This window comes from Falco naumanni, chromosome 1 (assembly GCF_017639655.2).
Source record: "Falco naumanni isolate bFalNau1 chromosome 1, bFalNau1.pat, whole genome shotgun sequence".
Lineage (NCBI taxonomy): Eukaryota > Metazoa > Chordata > Aves > Falconiformes > Falconidae > Falco > Falco naumanni.
Window position 1 is genome coordinate 18,009,633 of NC_054054.1, and position 16,429 is coordinate 18,026,061.

At 40.0% G+C, this 16,429-nt stretch overlaps 1 protein-coding gene across 9 annotated transcripts in view; it reads right to left on the reverse strand.

Annotated features, from left to right (window-relative positions):
* Nucleotides 1-16,429, reverse strand: part of MAPK10 (mitogen-activated protein kinase 10) — a 175,547-nt gene that overhangs the window by 57,332 nt on the left and 101,786 nt on the right. For all 9 annotated transcript variants that reach the window (XM_040583226.1, XM_040583285.1, XM_040583244.1 and 6 more), the window contains 4 exons: nucleotides 7,024-7,153; nucleotides 4,645-4,703; nucleotides 2,130-2,268; nucleotides 698-863 (listed from right to left, as the gene is read on the reverse strand). In XM_040583226.1, coding sequence (XP_040439160.1) covers nucleotides 698-863; nucleotides 2,130-2,268; nucleotides 4,645-4,703; nucleotides 7,024-7,153 — 494 coding nt within the window. The remainder of the gene's footprint in view (nucleotides 1-697; nucleotides 864-2,129; nucleotides 2,269-4,644; nucleotides 4,704-7,023; nucleotides 7,154-16,429) is intronic.

A 16,429-nucleotide genomic window follows, 5' to 3' on the forward strand; every position in this document is an offset into this window, starting at 1 on the left:
CCCCTCACAGACTGTTCAGAGAAAAATCCTCTTTACATCTAGGGAGATTACGTGCAAATAAGATGTATGGGGTTTTTTAGCTTCAGCTTTTTCCTCTTCTCACCAGCTCTACTTTCCATTAAAAAGACTAAAACTGCAAAATTTATACCTAGATCTTGACCACACAAAATCTGTCAGCAAAACCTGGGACTTTAGTTAAAGCTATCATAAAGACAGAAGCCATTCCTGAAATTCAGATCTAGCTCTGGCCTTGGAAAAATTCTGGAGGGCTAGGATTCCTATTTGAGTTTGTACATCATCTTCTTCCCTCGAACAATTCAGAGACCCAGACTCAAATTTAGAACACATCACTCATTCAGCAGTACCAGTGGTTCCCACACAGTTTCACAGCCACAGAAGCCAAAGACATTCTGGTCAGAAAGAACTAATTGTATTTGTTAAATTTAAACATGATTAAGAACAAGTTTTTCTTTACTCTGTAATCCCACACTGATAAACTCACCAGCATCGCATCCCAAATACATTCTGTAGCTGCAGTGCACAACAGTGAGAAACTGCTCTAAATGACCTGCCTTTTAAATTCAAGATGTCATTCCCCATTACGTATTCTTTTTCTCCTTCTGGTGCCCCTTACAACTGTAGAGGCAGACCTTACACTTCAGCTCACACTGTGCCTGCTATGAAATTGCAGCCCTACCGTTCTCCTTGTAGCCCATTCCCAAGATGACCTCTGGTGCTCTGTAGTAACGTGTCACCACATACGGAGTCATCATGAAGCTAGTGCCTGCAGTCCTGGCCAGTCCAAAATCCAAAATCTTCAATGTGCAGTCAGATTTTACCACAATATTACTCGGTTTTAAATCCTGCAAAAGATAGTGAAAAGACATATGACTGTTCCTCATAAAGCCAGGCACAGCTGTGATATGGACCGATAATTTAGATCACACTTTAAATATTTTTTTACTCTTCTGACACTTAACAGTTACTATCAGAAATACTTGTAAAGACACAGCAAAACCTTGCTACTGTTTCTCCAGCAAGCTCTCCTGGAAGATGTTCTGATTTGGCATACTGTGGGCCTTTACCTAGGTAGCAGGAGCCTACTGATGTCACATCAATCACATTTAGCAGTTCAAGAAACTAGGATTACTATTAGAGTACTGTTCTGGCTATGTAATTTTTTTAATGCTGTATACCTACTACACATTTCAACTGTAGATATGGAGATAACTTAATACTTCATTTATAATAATTCCACTCATTCTTTGCTGGATGACTATCTGGAAGCCAAATCTATCATCCTTTGCTAAACACACAACATGCCAAGAAAGGAGACCTTTGTGTATGGTAAAGCAACATCCGCTTTGTAACCCACTTTATCAGCTCTTCTTTTCTTCCTCACAACAGAAGTGAAGCATTTTGGGATTATTTTTTTTTTCAGCTGGAAGTCCCAAATTAGTAAAAGCACATTTAATTAAAGAAGTTAACTCAGGATATTTTCAATCCAGTCAGAATTCCCTCCTGCTCACAGTCACATGAACTGTTCCCTTGTCAAAAATCACACATAGAGCTGCCTCTGGCATTTGCAGCCAGGTACCGCATCTTTACCAGACACAGCACTCTGACATGGAAAAGCAAAATGAGAGGATGCATTTAATATAGACTTAGAAGTCTTTGTTTTAGCACACGTAAATGATGGCAAATGCCAGCTCCATATGCCCTGACCTCTGTGGATTCTAACCAAGCAATACTTAGATCACACTAAAACATCAATTGGAAGTGTCTGAATGTCATGCAAGGTAGATGTAGCCACCTGCCTTTTCAGGAGAAATAACATTTATCTCCACATTTCAGAGAACATAATCACTTTCACGATTTCCAGTGCTTATTATTTGGTTATTATTTATTTTTAATAATCACATCACCTTTTGGTCTGCCTAGGTGCACTGATAATCTCATTCCTAACACAAGCATGAATCTACTCTGCCAAGGGGATGGGCTCAAAAATTTACGGTTCTTTTACTGTGAAACAGGGCTTTGATCCACAGTAGACAAGAAACTCAGGTGGTTTCTAAAGTCTTCATATGATGTTATATGCTGCCTTAAGTTTTAAGCCAAAGACCCCTTACCCTGTGAATAATTCCTGCAGAATGAAGATGCTTGATACCACAGAGCATTTGGTACAGCAGATAAGACATTCGCTCATGGTCTAGCTCCATCTGAATCACCTGGCACAGATTGGCATCCATTAACTCCATTACCAGGTAACTGAATGAAAAGGCAAAGTCATACGGTTATTGCCTGTGTTGAAGAGGAACAACAGCATCATCTCAAATAAGTAACAATGCGTTTTCTGGCTTCAAAATTCACTTTACTTCTGATGCCTGGGAGTAACACAGCTAGAGCCCGGGCCCACACACAGCAGTACTATTGTGTTTGTTTTTTACTGCAGTAGCTCGCTGCAGAGACACCATTCTTTTAGCATCCCAGCAAAAAAGGACAACTGCACTGGTGCATTCCCCACAACAAGGACTCTACCCTACGTGGGCAAACTGACAGCATGACACCGAAACACGCAGGAAACAGAAGATCCACAAGCAGCAAATGACATGACTGCTTGGCCTTCGACCATCTGAAGAGCAGCTACCACAGTACACGCAGGAATTGAAGAGTAGTAGAGATGTCTGAGAGGACAAAAACATGCTTCCCCATGTGGAACGTCTCAAAAAATCCCCCTAAGATTGCATGGTTTCACACAGTTATCATTACAACTAATTGGTCTTGCACTTCTGATAAATAACCTTCACTGGCAACCTCAGCAGGATGTTAACACAATCCCTCCAGCAGTAAGTTACCATGTTAAACACAGCTCATTTCTTGTGAGACATCTCATATGGCTGCCATTCAGCAAGACCTGGACAGGCTGGAGAGCTGGGCAGAGAGGGACCTGATAAAGTCCAACAAAGGCAGGTGTAAGGTCCTGCACCCGGGGAGGAACAGCCCCAGGCACCAGTGCAGGCTGGGGCTGGCCTGCTGGGAGGCAGCTCTGTGGAGAAGGAGCTGGGAGACAGCAAGTTGCCCACGGGCCAGCTGTGAGCCCTGGTGGCCAAGGCGGCCAATGAGATGCTGGGGGGCATGAGGAGAAGAGTGGCCGGCAGGTGGAGGGAGGTGACCCTCCCCCTCTGCTCTGCCCTGGGGACGCTGCAGCTGGAGCGCTGTGCCCAGTGCTGGGCTCCCAGTTTGAGACAGACAGGGAACTGCTGGAGAGGGGCCAGCGGAGGGCTACAGAGGGGGTGAGGGGCTGGAGCAGCTCCTTTATGAGGAAAGGCTGAGGGAGCTGGGCCTGTTTAGCCTGGTGGAGACTGAGAGGGGATCTTACCGGTGTCTACAGATATCTTAAGGGCGAGTGCCAAGAGGATGGGGCCGGGCTCTTTTCAGTGGCACCCAGTGACAGGACAAGGGGCAGCGGGCACAAACTGCAACACAGGAGGTTCCAGCTGAATATGAGGAAAAACTTCTTTACTCTGAGGGTGGCAAAGCACTGGTGCAGGCTGCCCAGAGAGGCGGTGGGGTCTCCTTCTTTGGACATACTCAAAACCCACTTGGACATGACTCTACAACCCGCTCTAGGTGAGCCTGCTTTAGCAGTGGGTCGGACCAGGTGATTTTCAGAGGTCCCTTCCAGCCCTGACCATTCTGTGATTCTGTGATCTCACAAGCACAGCTGATTCATAACTGTAATGTTACATTAAAGCACTCAAACTTTGGGGAAAACACTAGCTCTCCATTTCAATGTCAGCTGCACACCTTGCTTCTCTCCAGCACTAGTTACCTCCTCTGCCCTGCATAAGTCTGCAGTGACAATATTATACAGAAATTCCATATACTAAACCCAGAACAACAGTCGCCTGACTTCAGCCATTGCTATCTGTCTGCTATCACTACTGATGAGTACAGAATGGGAATACATTTCCATATGATATATACAGAATATAGGGAAGACTGAAAGGAAAAATGAGTACAGCCACATAAAACACTGAATATTTAATATTTTATTCAGGGCAGGTTCATACTATGCATACTAGTGCTTGTGCAATAGGGCAATGCTCAGTGGTGATGCTACTTCTCTACACCTAGCACTAGTTCCCCAGGCAAGTAACTTTATACAGCTAAAATTTATATCAAAACAAATATGAAATGAGGAAATGTTTCACATCAGTCTCTTTTTACAGGAAATTAAATCAGAATGAAGTGCCACATATCAAAATCTCACACATGTCAGGGACTCAAAGAGCAACTATCATTTCCCAAGCAAACTAATAGCACAAAAGCAGGCCCTTGTAACTATCGCTTCCTCTGCATGTGAAGCCAAAGGCAAACCCACTAGCCCTCTCACAAAGAGCCACCAGCAGGCTTTGCGTGCTGTTACAGTGCTTAGGAAACCCAGTATTTGGCACTTCGTAAGTGTCAAAAGTGCTCTCAAAATGGGAATGCAGAATATCTGTCTACCCACAGCGTAGGTACATGATCTCTTTTAGAGGGGCTTATAACCTTTGTATTTTGCCGAGTTATTGCACTCAAGATATGCTATAATGCCTCACACATCTCTAAAGCTTTAGTTTAATTACTGCCTGTGTTACTTACACATCCTGGAACTCCTCCAGAGATTTCTGTGGCGTGAAGACATTTAATAAACTGATAATCTGAAAAGCAAAGTAAGACAAAAGGATGAAGAGAAGTGATAAATGTAAGCAGTTGAACCCATTTTGAAGTGCGTGTTAAAGGATAAACTCTGATTTTTAACTGCTCGATTTACACTAACACTTCTCACTTCATGGATCTGCAAAAAGTCAACAACATTCAAAATAAAATACTGCAGATCTCTAAGATCTCTTCTAAGTGCACTTGAAATGGTTTCTGAGAGAAGGATTAGTGATGATCAGTGACAAACCAAAATGCTAAGGATCAAACCGTCCTCTGAATTTTGAAGTTACAGGTTCAAAGATCAACTTCAGCTCCATCTAGTATAGCAGTCCTTGTGCTACAGCCAGAAATTTCCTGTATATGAAGAACGCTTATCTAATGGGGATAAATAATCAAGGACCACCTTATTAAAAATAAACAGAAGACCTTCCCCTTCCTTCTTTCTGACATGGCCTCAATTCCTTTGAGGGCACATATGCACACACGCTGGCACAAATTCCATCATGAGAGGTACTCCTTTTTAGCAGAAGCACTTGAAAACACTAGGCACATTCTGGGCAAAGACATCTTGCCCAGATGTCTTTTTTACTTTTTTGTTGTGTTGTTGGTTTTTTTAATGGGCTGGGCTGTTGAAAGACACTGCTAAGAATGTGTGAAACAGCAGAGAGGAAAAATGTGACCTCAGGGATTGGAATTTCCTGTGCTTGCTTTCTGTGTGGGCAACACACATATTAGCACAACTGCTATGAAGACAGTATCTGAATGTCTCCCTCCCTGCCTCCATCACCTGTCTAGGCTTTCTAACAGGAATGGTTCAATATTCTTTCTGTCTACTCCACATCTTCTGAGTGATTCTTGCCTCCACACAGGGGCCTTTACAATCCTCTCCTTCCTTTGCACCTCTCTGTACAGACAGATTAAAACTCTGACCCAGCCAATGTGGTGCTGTTATCAGCTCTTATGCAGCAGTTTTAAAATTATATATTCAAAATTAATAATGCTCTTGCTGGCCTCTGCTCTCTCCAGTCCATTAAAAACATGAAGTGAGAATGCATAATTCTCCTGCCTACAGGGAGAACTACTCACTTCTCCCTGCACTTTCAAAGCCCTGTGCATTGATCTGACTGAAAGTAGTTTCCATCCTACTTCCATCAACAGGGAAGAGACAGGTACAGTCCTGATCAACACAGTGGGTAAGCTGATGCCCAGGAGCAGGGCAGAGAGTGCTATAGATGATAAGTTCTGCTGTTTCCCGTTTTAGGGTCAGTCTTTTTTCTTTCCATGTGAATTTGCGATTGAGAATAAGTGTCAAATCTCACCTTACATCATGCTTTTCGAACTCAGTTATGCTTTGCGTAAGCAGAAAGAGTCATTGCAGGATGTGAGGCAAGAGTAAACATGCAGCAAACTGAAAAATTCACTCCTAATGAAAAGGAAGGGGTGCACAGGTATGACACCAAGCCACAGCAGAATTTGAGAAACTGTAGGAAAACTAAATCCTTGGGACGTCCCTTGACAATGCAACGGAGCAATCCTACATACAAAAAAGCAAGCTGATACAGTGTCAGGCAGATAATTCTAACAGATAGATGGTTACAATTAACATACAGCCCTGGCATTACTCTTTTGCTGCGGTGTAGAATGTTTTCATTCATTATGGATACTGAATGTTATACAATAGGTAGTGGCTGTAAGAAGCAGGAAAGTCTAGAATCTGCTAGTGCTGTTTCTTTCAACAAGAACTCTGCGATTTGAAGGAATGGCACAATGTGTTGAGGCCTCAGAGTCCCTGGCTCCACAATGTGAGCTTACACAGAAATACATGAAAACAGAAAAGTGCTTCTGGCTCTTAAGGCAGTTTTGCTGCAACCTTCACCATGAGAACCCCTCATCTTGTACAATGCATCGATATGACTGGGTTTCAGATGAAGTCCAAAACAAGGAGCAATGCTTGTGCATGGGTACCTCCAACTCAAGAGACAGAGCTTTTGTCACAAATCCCAGTGAGAAGAGGATGCAGCCAGGATTCCAACAACCACTTACACATTTCTGGATAAGGAGTTGACAAGAATGTACTCTGCTGTCTCCCCTCCTATCACCCTAAACCTACTAGCAGCATCTCCATTTGACATAGCCTTTAAATAAGCACATGGAAGATCCTCACACTCTCATGCGGCCATATAGTACCAGAGAGACTGTAGCCCTTGAGCATAATTTATTTTTCATTTCTTCTGTTTTAAAAAGGCACCCAACAAAACAATTTCCTTTCTAACAAACAAATATACATACCACTTCTCCGGTTTCCTACTGAAAACTTACATTTTTATGATTCACACACTTCATGAGGACCAGCTCCCTGTAAGCTCGCTTGGCATGAGTTTGGTTCTGAAATGGTCTGCTGAGCTTCTTAATGGCCACGTTTCTGTCAAGGATGGCATCATATGCAGCACTGCAGTAATTACAAACACAGGGGTTATGCATCTTACGAGGATATTCTGCATTTCTCATGGCAAATTCCTGAGCCTCAGTCTATTATTGCCATTTTTTCCCCCACCGGGACAAAAGGAGAGTTTCTAGTGATAAAAAAATAAGACATCAAAAGGAAGCACGTACCACCACATTGGCAGAAGACAGCATGCACCACTACTTCTGAACTCCAGTTCATAGGAAATTAACACTTTCAAGGGGTGGGGGGAAAAAAAAAACTTCAAATAAAAATACAATAAAAACTGGATGAGACAAAAAGTTGTTTCACAAAGCAACTCTCTGTGCATTTGGTACAGCGGAGAGGCTTTTGCTTTTTCTGTCATGATCAAGGACACCTTCACCGAGTGGCTCAATAAAAAATTGCCCACGTTTATCTAGAATGAAGTCTGTGTTTTCCTTATGATATTCCTAATAGAATCAAGTTATTTAATCATTCTTTGAGACCATATCATCCAATTCCAATAACATACCTAGAAACAGAACCATTTCACAAAATTTCTTTACCATTTCCTTCTGATAATGAAAAAATTTGTTATATACACTTAAGTTAAAAATTTTGAAAACAGGAAGAAATACAGGCTCTGGTTTACATAGTGGGATTTAAAACTGAGCTCCCAAAATTCTCCTTAAACTTCTAAAGGTTTTATACAACATTCAGTTATTTTGACAATCTTCGCCTCCTATGAATTTGAAACACTTATTTTGGTGGTTCAAATCTGACTACACAAATCTTGACTTCTCCATTTTCGAAAGCACAGTGATTTTTAGAAACATTCCCAAATGCACAGTCCTCAAACCCTCTTCCTGATCCTCCCTTTTACCAAGCATGAGGAAATGCATGACACAAGTTTTCTTCTACTTCATAAAAAGCAACAGTGTATTTCCCAACATAAATCCTCCAAACCACTAGTTCTAAAAATAATGACTTTTTAAAGCACCAAACATTCAAAATCCTGGCATTTTTTTTCCTATTAATTTCTGCTTATTGTAGACATTCACTGACATTCACTTACACATTCTTACTGACCAAGTACAGAGCAGAAAGCATGCAAGCATCAGAAGCTTAGTCACAAAGCCAACAAAAACGTACAAGTGTTATAAATAAGTAAGAATGTGTTGGCAACGTATGTCTTGGAAACCACACAGGTGGAGAAGGATAAGAAATATTTAAATTATACTACTCCTGCATAAACAAATACATCCCACACATAAGAATAACTGTTTGCTAAAGGTGATGAATTTTGTGAAGAATGCTTTAGTCCACTGTCAACATCTGGGGCAGGATATTGGGATTTCACCCGAAAATATGTTCAGAGGGAAAAATTTCTCATGACTGCCCTTGCAGGTATTCTGAAATTGTCAGGAAGTTCTATTTTAACATTTTCACAGTGAAACTATTTCAGATAAAAATGTTAATTTATAGAATAAATTAAAAATAAATACTAAATTTCCCCAAATTATCAACACTGTGAAACGGCAGGTACTACACCTGGGGAGGAACAACCCCAGGCACCACTGCATGCTTGGGGGCCGACAGTCTGGAAAACAGCTTTGCAGAGAAGGGCCCAAGGGTCCTGGTGGACAACAAGCTGAACATGAGCCACCGATGCACACTCAAGGCAAAGAGGACAACAGCATCCTGGGCTGCATTTAGGAAGACTGCTGCTAGCAGGTCACGGGAAGAGATCTTTCCGCTCTGCTCAGTGCTACTAAGGCCACATCTGGAGTGCCGGGTCCAGCTCTGGGCTCCCCAGTACAAGAAAGATAGGGACACACTGAAGTAATTCCACTGATGACCCATGAAGATTATTAGGGACTGCAACACCCGTCATACAAGGAGAGGCTCAGAGAGCTGGGCTTGTTTAGCCTGAAGAGAAGGCTCAGAGGGAATCTTACCACTGTTCTTAAGTATCTGCTGGGAGGGGTAAAGAAGATGGAGCCAGACTCTTGCAGTGGTGCTGAGCAACCTGCTCTAGTTGACTCTGCTTTGAACAGGTGGGTTGGACCAGGCCACTCTTCAACGTCATCCATTCTGTCATTCGGTAACAATTCTTTCTTCTCTTTTTCATCAATAAGGCATCTAACTTCCATGACTCAGCTAATACGCTAGGCACATGTGTAAGCAAAGATACTGTACTCACTAGTCAAAAGCATATATGAAGCTGCTTCGGTGATAAGGCTATCAAAGATCCAGTCTGATTTGACTTCATTCTGGCCAGAGAACATCTCTCAAACCTTACATTAGGAGGAACAAGATGCGTGATGTATAGCTTAATCTTATGTAGCAGAACGCAAACCTCCTGTAGCAACTGCCAGAATTGTGTCTCATTCTCATTTAGCTCAGCCACAACAGGGCATCATAAAGGTCACAACTAAAATACGCCTTAATTCCATTAAAAAAGTATTGAACAAATAAAATGCAAAGCCAAAGAATTTAAAAAACATGGTCTTTCAACAATTAAATGTTTCGTCTCTAATATTCATGGACATATATTACAAATGTACTTTAGCAGACAAATCTTAGCTAATCCATATTACTTGATCACCCCACTTCTTTTAAGAAGAAAAGCCTACATGAGACTCATCTGAGCTATGCGAGAGTACTTTGAATCATTTTAATAATCTTTTCTCTTCTCATATTTTACTCTCATTAGTTACATCATAAAATCGCTAACTAGGAGCTGGAAAACAGTAACAAAAGAAGTTTGGCTGGGCAACCATTTTCTTTGGTTTCTGACCTCCTTTGCCTTTCTGAATTTTCTCTCTCCATCAAAGCAAGAGATAAAAAAGCATCAATCTCAAATCAGAAAACCAAAGGCTTCCTTAAGTCTTTGGCTTTTATGATCCGTTCCCAGTCCTTTACATACCACGGAGGAAAATAAAACAAGTAAAGTAATCCTTTGTACAGGGATATTTACTTTGAGATACAAGGGTCTTGACTGCAGTTCTATCATTGTCTTCTATCAAATGGAAGGTGTCCAACTACTTCAAGAAGTCAATACGTAAATTCATTGCACTGAGTAAATTAATAGCACCGATGGTTCGGGGTTTTTTTTCTATTCACCAGAGAGAAGCTTTTGTTTACAGACAGCCATCTATGCATTTTACTACAATGAAATTACAGATACCACATGTAGGTCCTCTCTCTGGTGCTTGCTACACAAAATCCTTACCTTGGAACACCAAGGTTAGTATTGATGATAAGCCTTCTTAAGACAAACTTCAATCACTGGCAGAAGAGTGGCTGTATAAACAGGTGACTCAAGGGAGCAGGAATAAGAGAGAGAGAGTAATGAGTGTCTGCGAACTGCTATGAAAAGGCTGAGCGTGAAAGTCAATGTCAAGATCTCCAATAAGAGACTGGACTTGCATCTAAAAGCCTGTGCTTCTTTATCTGGAAACTCTATCATAACACCTCTTTCTCAACTAATAATTTAGGTTTTAATTTATACAGTTGCCCTATTTTTATAACAAAGAATATAATTCACCCCAGTCTTGTAATAAAATTACTGTTTTACTGCAACATGAGCTCAGAAAAATCCTCCAAGTTTACTACCATCTCTGGCAGCTATACAGACAGAAAATGCAGTAAATAATCTCATTCCCTATAAATTCTGTTTATGGTTAGTTTAGCAAGGTAAATGTTAGTGCTAAAAAAGCCTTTTCAAACAGTAAATAATTTGAAACAAACCTATTTAGCAGAGATAAAAAAATTTTAGCCAGATGTGAATATAAATTCATGACTACCAAGAGATATATGTAATTACAGCTATTTAACAAGACTCTTCGCTGACTTCAGTGGGGAAAAAAAAAAAAAGAAGAACTAAATTAAACTCGTTCTAGTCATATTTACACAAACCCAGATCACCATTTACCGCTGACATTGTGTGTGAGTTCAGACTGTAATGATCAATGAGCAATGCTCTGTTATCATACAATTGAAGGACCAGGAATTCATTGTACACCTATTTAAAAAAGCAAAGAAAAGGATTCTATTTCATTTCCAAGTTTTTATTTCAATAGACATTCACCAAGTAAATACTTAAAATTATTCTTCCCACACAGGAATAACTTTTTTAATCATCGATGAAACTTCACATTTATCAATTCCATTATATTCTACCCTGCCAAAACCACAGAAAAAAAAATTTAAGTGACTCTTAGAGACATGTTCCTAGGATAACGAATGGCAATTTTTGGTAGTCTTTAGTTTTGAGATTCTTCAGATGGGGCACACACATGCTTTCCAGGATGCTTACCCTTCCTCAAGCCACTACTTCATTAAAGTGCTATTATTAGCTCTCACGTGATGGAATGGAAGCCTGAAACAGGAAGGGAAGCTTCCAGCCTCCCTGGGCAGGCTGTGAAACGGACGCTCTCAGCAATCTCAGCAAACAGCTTTCTATATAAAGAAAGTGTCTTTATGTTATAGAAATCCAAGACATACTAAATGTTCCTCTTACCTATCACTACATATATATATTGCAACAAATACAGTATTAAAGTATTTCTGAAAAGCTACTTAATATTACACCTACTTTCTGAAGTGGCAGAATTTGGTCATCTTTGCCTTCCTCCAGAAAGACTCTAGCTGCAACTCTGTTTATTATCAATCACTGCTATATATATCTGCATTACTTGATCCTTCTAAGTAAGGTAGTTTTGCCACTGACATTAGCATTTTGCCTTATTTCCTCCATCCCAGCACAGCAAGAGGGAAGAAAGCTGAAACTGATCGTGTCAAACAAAGCACTGATCTGTGTGTTTGAAATAGCCTGGTTATTTAGTGCCGAGACCTCCATCAGCGGAGAGAATTGGTAACCTTGAAAATCATGTTCAATAGCTCATCTTCAACAATCACCACTGATACTTGGAGCAGAACACGTTCTACATAGACACACAGATACACATCTAAATGCACATACATACATACATGCATGCATAAAAAGAAAAGCATACATGGATGTATAGATTAATTGTTTTCACAGTTATTTCTCTGACTTCAGTCGCTGTGGCCTCAGTTTCAGATAACTAGCACTACTGCACTTTCTAAAGAAGTCATTTTTAGGAACAAGAGCCAAATCTCTTTTTCCTGTATCAAGGAAAATTTCTGTAAAAGTGGTTTATGAAACTATCCATAAAATATTTTCAGTGCTTTTTCTTCTCTCTACTTAAGGTCCCATTTCAGGCAAGCACTTTAACAAAAAAGAGAGAAAAAGGTATTTTGTTTTAAGCAAATTTTAAAATATATTCTGGTAGAGTTTTTTTTGTGGGTTTTGTTTGTTTGCTTTTTATGCTGACCTCACTTTAAGTCCAAATTTTAGAATGAAATTAGACCTTCTCATTCTTTTTTATTTTTCTTCCTTTTGACATGTAACTTCTGAGTTTCTAAAGGCAGACACTGACACATTTCCATTTACAACACTGCGTATTCCTCTCTTCAATAATTACTTTTAAACAGAAAAATCATCCCATTATTTTTAGAATGAAAACTTCTCTTCAGAAAGTATCTTTAAAAATAGTGGGTTTTTTCCATGAAAATGGTGTTAAAAAAAAAAAAAAAAAAAAGAGCGAGAATTCCAAACATGATTCAACATGTAGAAACAGTTTCCCCAAAACAGCACAAGTCAAAAGCCACTGTAACAAACAAAAGCCTTTCAACATCCCTACTATGTTTGGAACCAAGCCTGTGTACTGAAAACCTAGAAAATAATTAATATGACCCTAATGAAGATTTACAGACCTGTTGTCAGGAATGGCTGCTCTACACTCTGGATTTCTCCGCAAAATGCAGAGAAATTGAGTTGCCTCTGAGAAAATATTCAGAGCTGATGCTCAGGGAGACCAATACAGTTTCATAATGGATGACTGCTGCACATTTCCTGTTACAGTATATGGTTCCAGCTATTTGTTTTGAGTTTCCATCAGCTCACAGCTTCTTGCAATCAGCTGGTAACAGTTGGATTAGGAAATACAATCAAGCTGCCTCCCCAGCTGCAACACAATTCATCATTTAGGTTTTTTACTGTCACCATGCATGTTTCACAGAATAAATAAATCAACCTCCAAGACCTTCTGTGAGCTTACTCATCACAGCAGAGGTTACTGATTGAGCTCAAAACACTCCTTCCTGCACTGCATGGGAAAGCAAAGACTGTGCACGCTGAAGTGCAGCAGAGGCGTCAAGGACAGGCACCCCTGCCAGCCAGGTGCTACAGCTGGTGCCCTTTGGAGCCCCTTCACATGCCAAGACAACATGAAACTTAAGCAGCAAAAGACAAAAAGAGAGGTTAACTAAATTGTGCCCTCAGTGCCTTTTAAATGCAAGCAGGACCCCTCTTGGGGCCTTTGGGAATGTTGCAGCCAAAGTAAGGTAACTCACTGCCAAATATTCAACATTTGACCTCAACTTATGATCTGTTATCCTGTGTTGGAATGAAGTAACATGAAAGAGGACAGAAATGCTTGATTCATTTGGGATTATCATCCTAGTCCTTGAATGGAAGTTCAACATTGCTATCAAGATAACACAGTGAATTCTGTAGTACTTAAACTTCAAAGGTGTACCATTAAAACTGGATGATTTTAAGGAAAAGGTCAAAATGTGTGGCTCCATTTTACATTTCAGTGTTTAACCAGGAAAGACAGGTTTCTTTTCACAGAAAACTTTTAGAGAATCGAGCCTACCATTCAGTGTGTACATGTTTTCATATATTTAATAAATTTAAGGCAAAATCCAGTTAAAAACAGAAAAGATGTCTGGTCTCTGCTTGCACAATACTCTTCATTTAGTGTATTGCACTAGAAAATGCTTGCTCTCAAACTTTGTTAGTAAGACTTATGGTTCTGATACTGAAATAAAGTCCTCTGAAAATGGAGTTTATTGTCCAATTCATATTATGGATTTTACATTTAGATGTTACATATTTTAGAACAGAGAAGAGCATACGTGACACATTTTGACTAAAAAATGTCCACGTCTTCTGTATCATTTCATTATAGAGTCACTGAAATTACTACTGTAGCATTTCAATACATGTTTCTTCACTTCACTACAAAATACCTATCTATCTCCTACCTTGCAAATACAGCTCTCTAAGGGCCCTCGCTGAATGGAAATGTTTTAGTTGAGCTAAATTTTTTCAGAAATCAGACCAAAGCTCCCTGGTTATCCATTCATACATTAAACAAGAAAAGGTGATTTAAAGAGCTCTACACATTTTTCAGTCTGAAAATGTATGGAAATGACCAAAAAAAGAATTAAGAACTGGTCACATGAACTGTACTTATTGGGGAAGCAAACAGGCAAATCTTTACCACAGCTAGAAGAAACTGCTTGAACAGGAATCTTTCCCCAGTTAGATCTGTGACAGTGTATGCCTAGTTATTTATGATCTTAAAGAACTTGTTCAGAGACCCAAATACACTCATGCTTATTTAAAAAAAAATAAACACAAAGTTCAAGCCAACATCTCACCCAGTCCCTTTGCTGTCACCCATAAAGGATTAGAATAGTATCATTTTCATATCCATGACATCTGCAGTCCATTTTTGACTCCACATTACTCATTCTGTTTAAAGTATGACAGTCACTGCCTGAAACGTCAAAGCCAAGCAGGCCTTTTGAAAAAAGATGAACTTGGGAGCACAATGAATTTTTATTTCTATGGGCAACTAGATTTGAAAACTTTGCTGTGAAATCTATTTTAGAATTCAGTAATGCTGAGGCAGCTCTTATCCACCAAACTTTCAGATGGGTGGTGTAAAGGAAGAGGACTGAGCCATCATATATAAGACTGTAAAAGTTGCACAGGAAAAAAAGCTGGATCACTTCTTTTTAGTAAACATATTTACAATAGAAGTTCACTCAACATCTGTCAGTGGTGGCTCCAAATATGCTGCATTACAATTTTGTCAACTATACAATGGGGTAAAACTGTAAAATAACAAAATAATTCACTATGTGGCAATACAAGGTACACTCTTCAAAAACTGCTGGGAAAAAGAGGAATCACAGGCTTGAATCTACTAAGAAAAAGGAGGGTCTGCAGTAAAATTTGCCCTTTATTACTTGCTGACAAATTCTTCTCTTACAAGACTGAATCTGTTCTGCTGATACCTTCTTTTAAAAAAATTACACAGGTGAAAGTATCAAGTTTTTTCATCTTAACAAAGTGCTCTTCCATCAAAATCTCTGGTAGTTCTTAAAGGTGACTATCTTCTCCAGCTCTACCATCACCACAAACCACAAGCCTGTCCATACAGAAGGTTCACACCTTGCACAGACCAAGAACTCTTAAATGAGCTGACAATTCAGATACTCAAGGTTATGCCCTTTTGGCTCAGCTTGTACACAAATACCTCTGTGACTCCCCTATTCGCAGCTTGAATCTCGATTCAGTTACGTTTCTAATTACGTGAACTGGTCATGCCCTAACAAGAACCATTTAGGAATCTACTGATCAGTTCTGTATACTGATGCAAGATAAACTCTTTTCCCATAGTCATTCTCACTCACAAAAATGGTGAAGGGACACAGTAGGAAAGGCAGTGTGGAAACAGCTATACTGTTCGCACACCGCCTGGCATGCCTCTCATAATGGGTGCCATTGTAGTTTGCCTGGAGACTAAAATATTCATGAGGATGCTGAATGTAAAGTATGTCTCATTGCATATACTCTGCTAATTCTTTCTACTTGGCTCTGCAAGCAACTCGGTTGTAGAAGCCTTTTCTGAACAGAACTGTAAACCCCTACTTTATGGTTCTGCATTTCTCGTCACCAATTCACTATATATCTGCTAGCTGACAATAACTTGTTAACTGCCAGCCTACGAAATTCAACTTGGTCAGTGAAAGGAGCCAAGTGTTTTTTTTTCATTCTGCTTTAAAAGGGCTCTAGGCCAAAATGCTTTCCCTTATATGTGTGACATGTAAGAGATGACAACCTCGTGGTTTCCAAAGTATGCTACACTGCTCACTCTCTGTATGCTTAAGGATTTACCAAAGCCAGAGAAAGGTAAAAATCTGAAAAATGGATCAGAGCTGCAGATGCCTATCAATACTCAGTGGCAGAAAATACAGGGGCTAAGGACATCAGAGTGATTTGTAGTTAAACCATATTGGGTAAATGTTTGCCCAACATTTGGAGAATATGTACAAGACTCCGAACCTAGCAAAAAGATCTCACATTCAGTGCTCTGAACTGTCAGTTGGGCATATAAACACTGGACAGTTTTC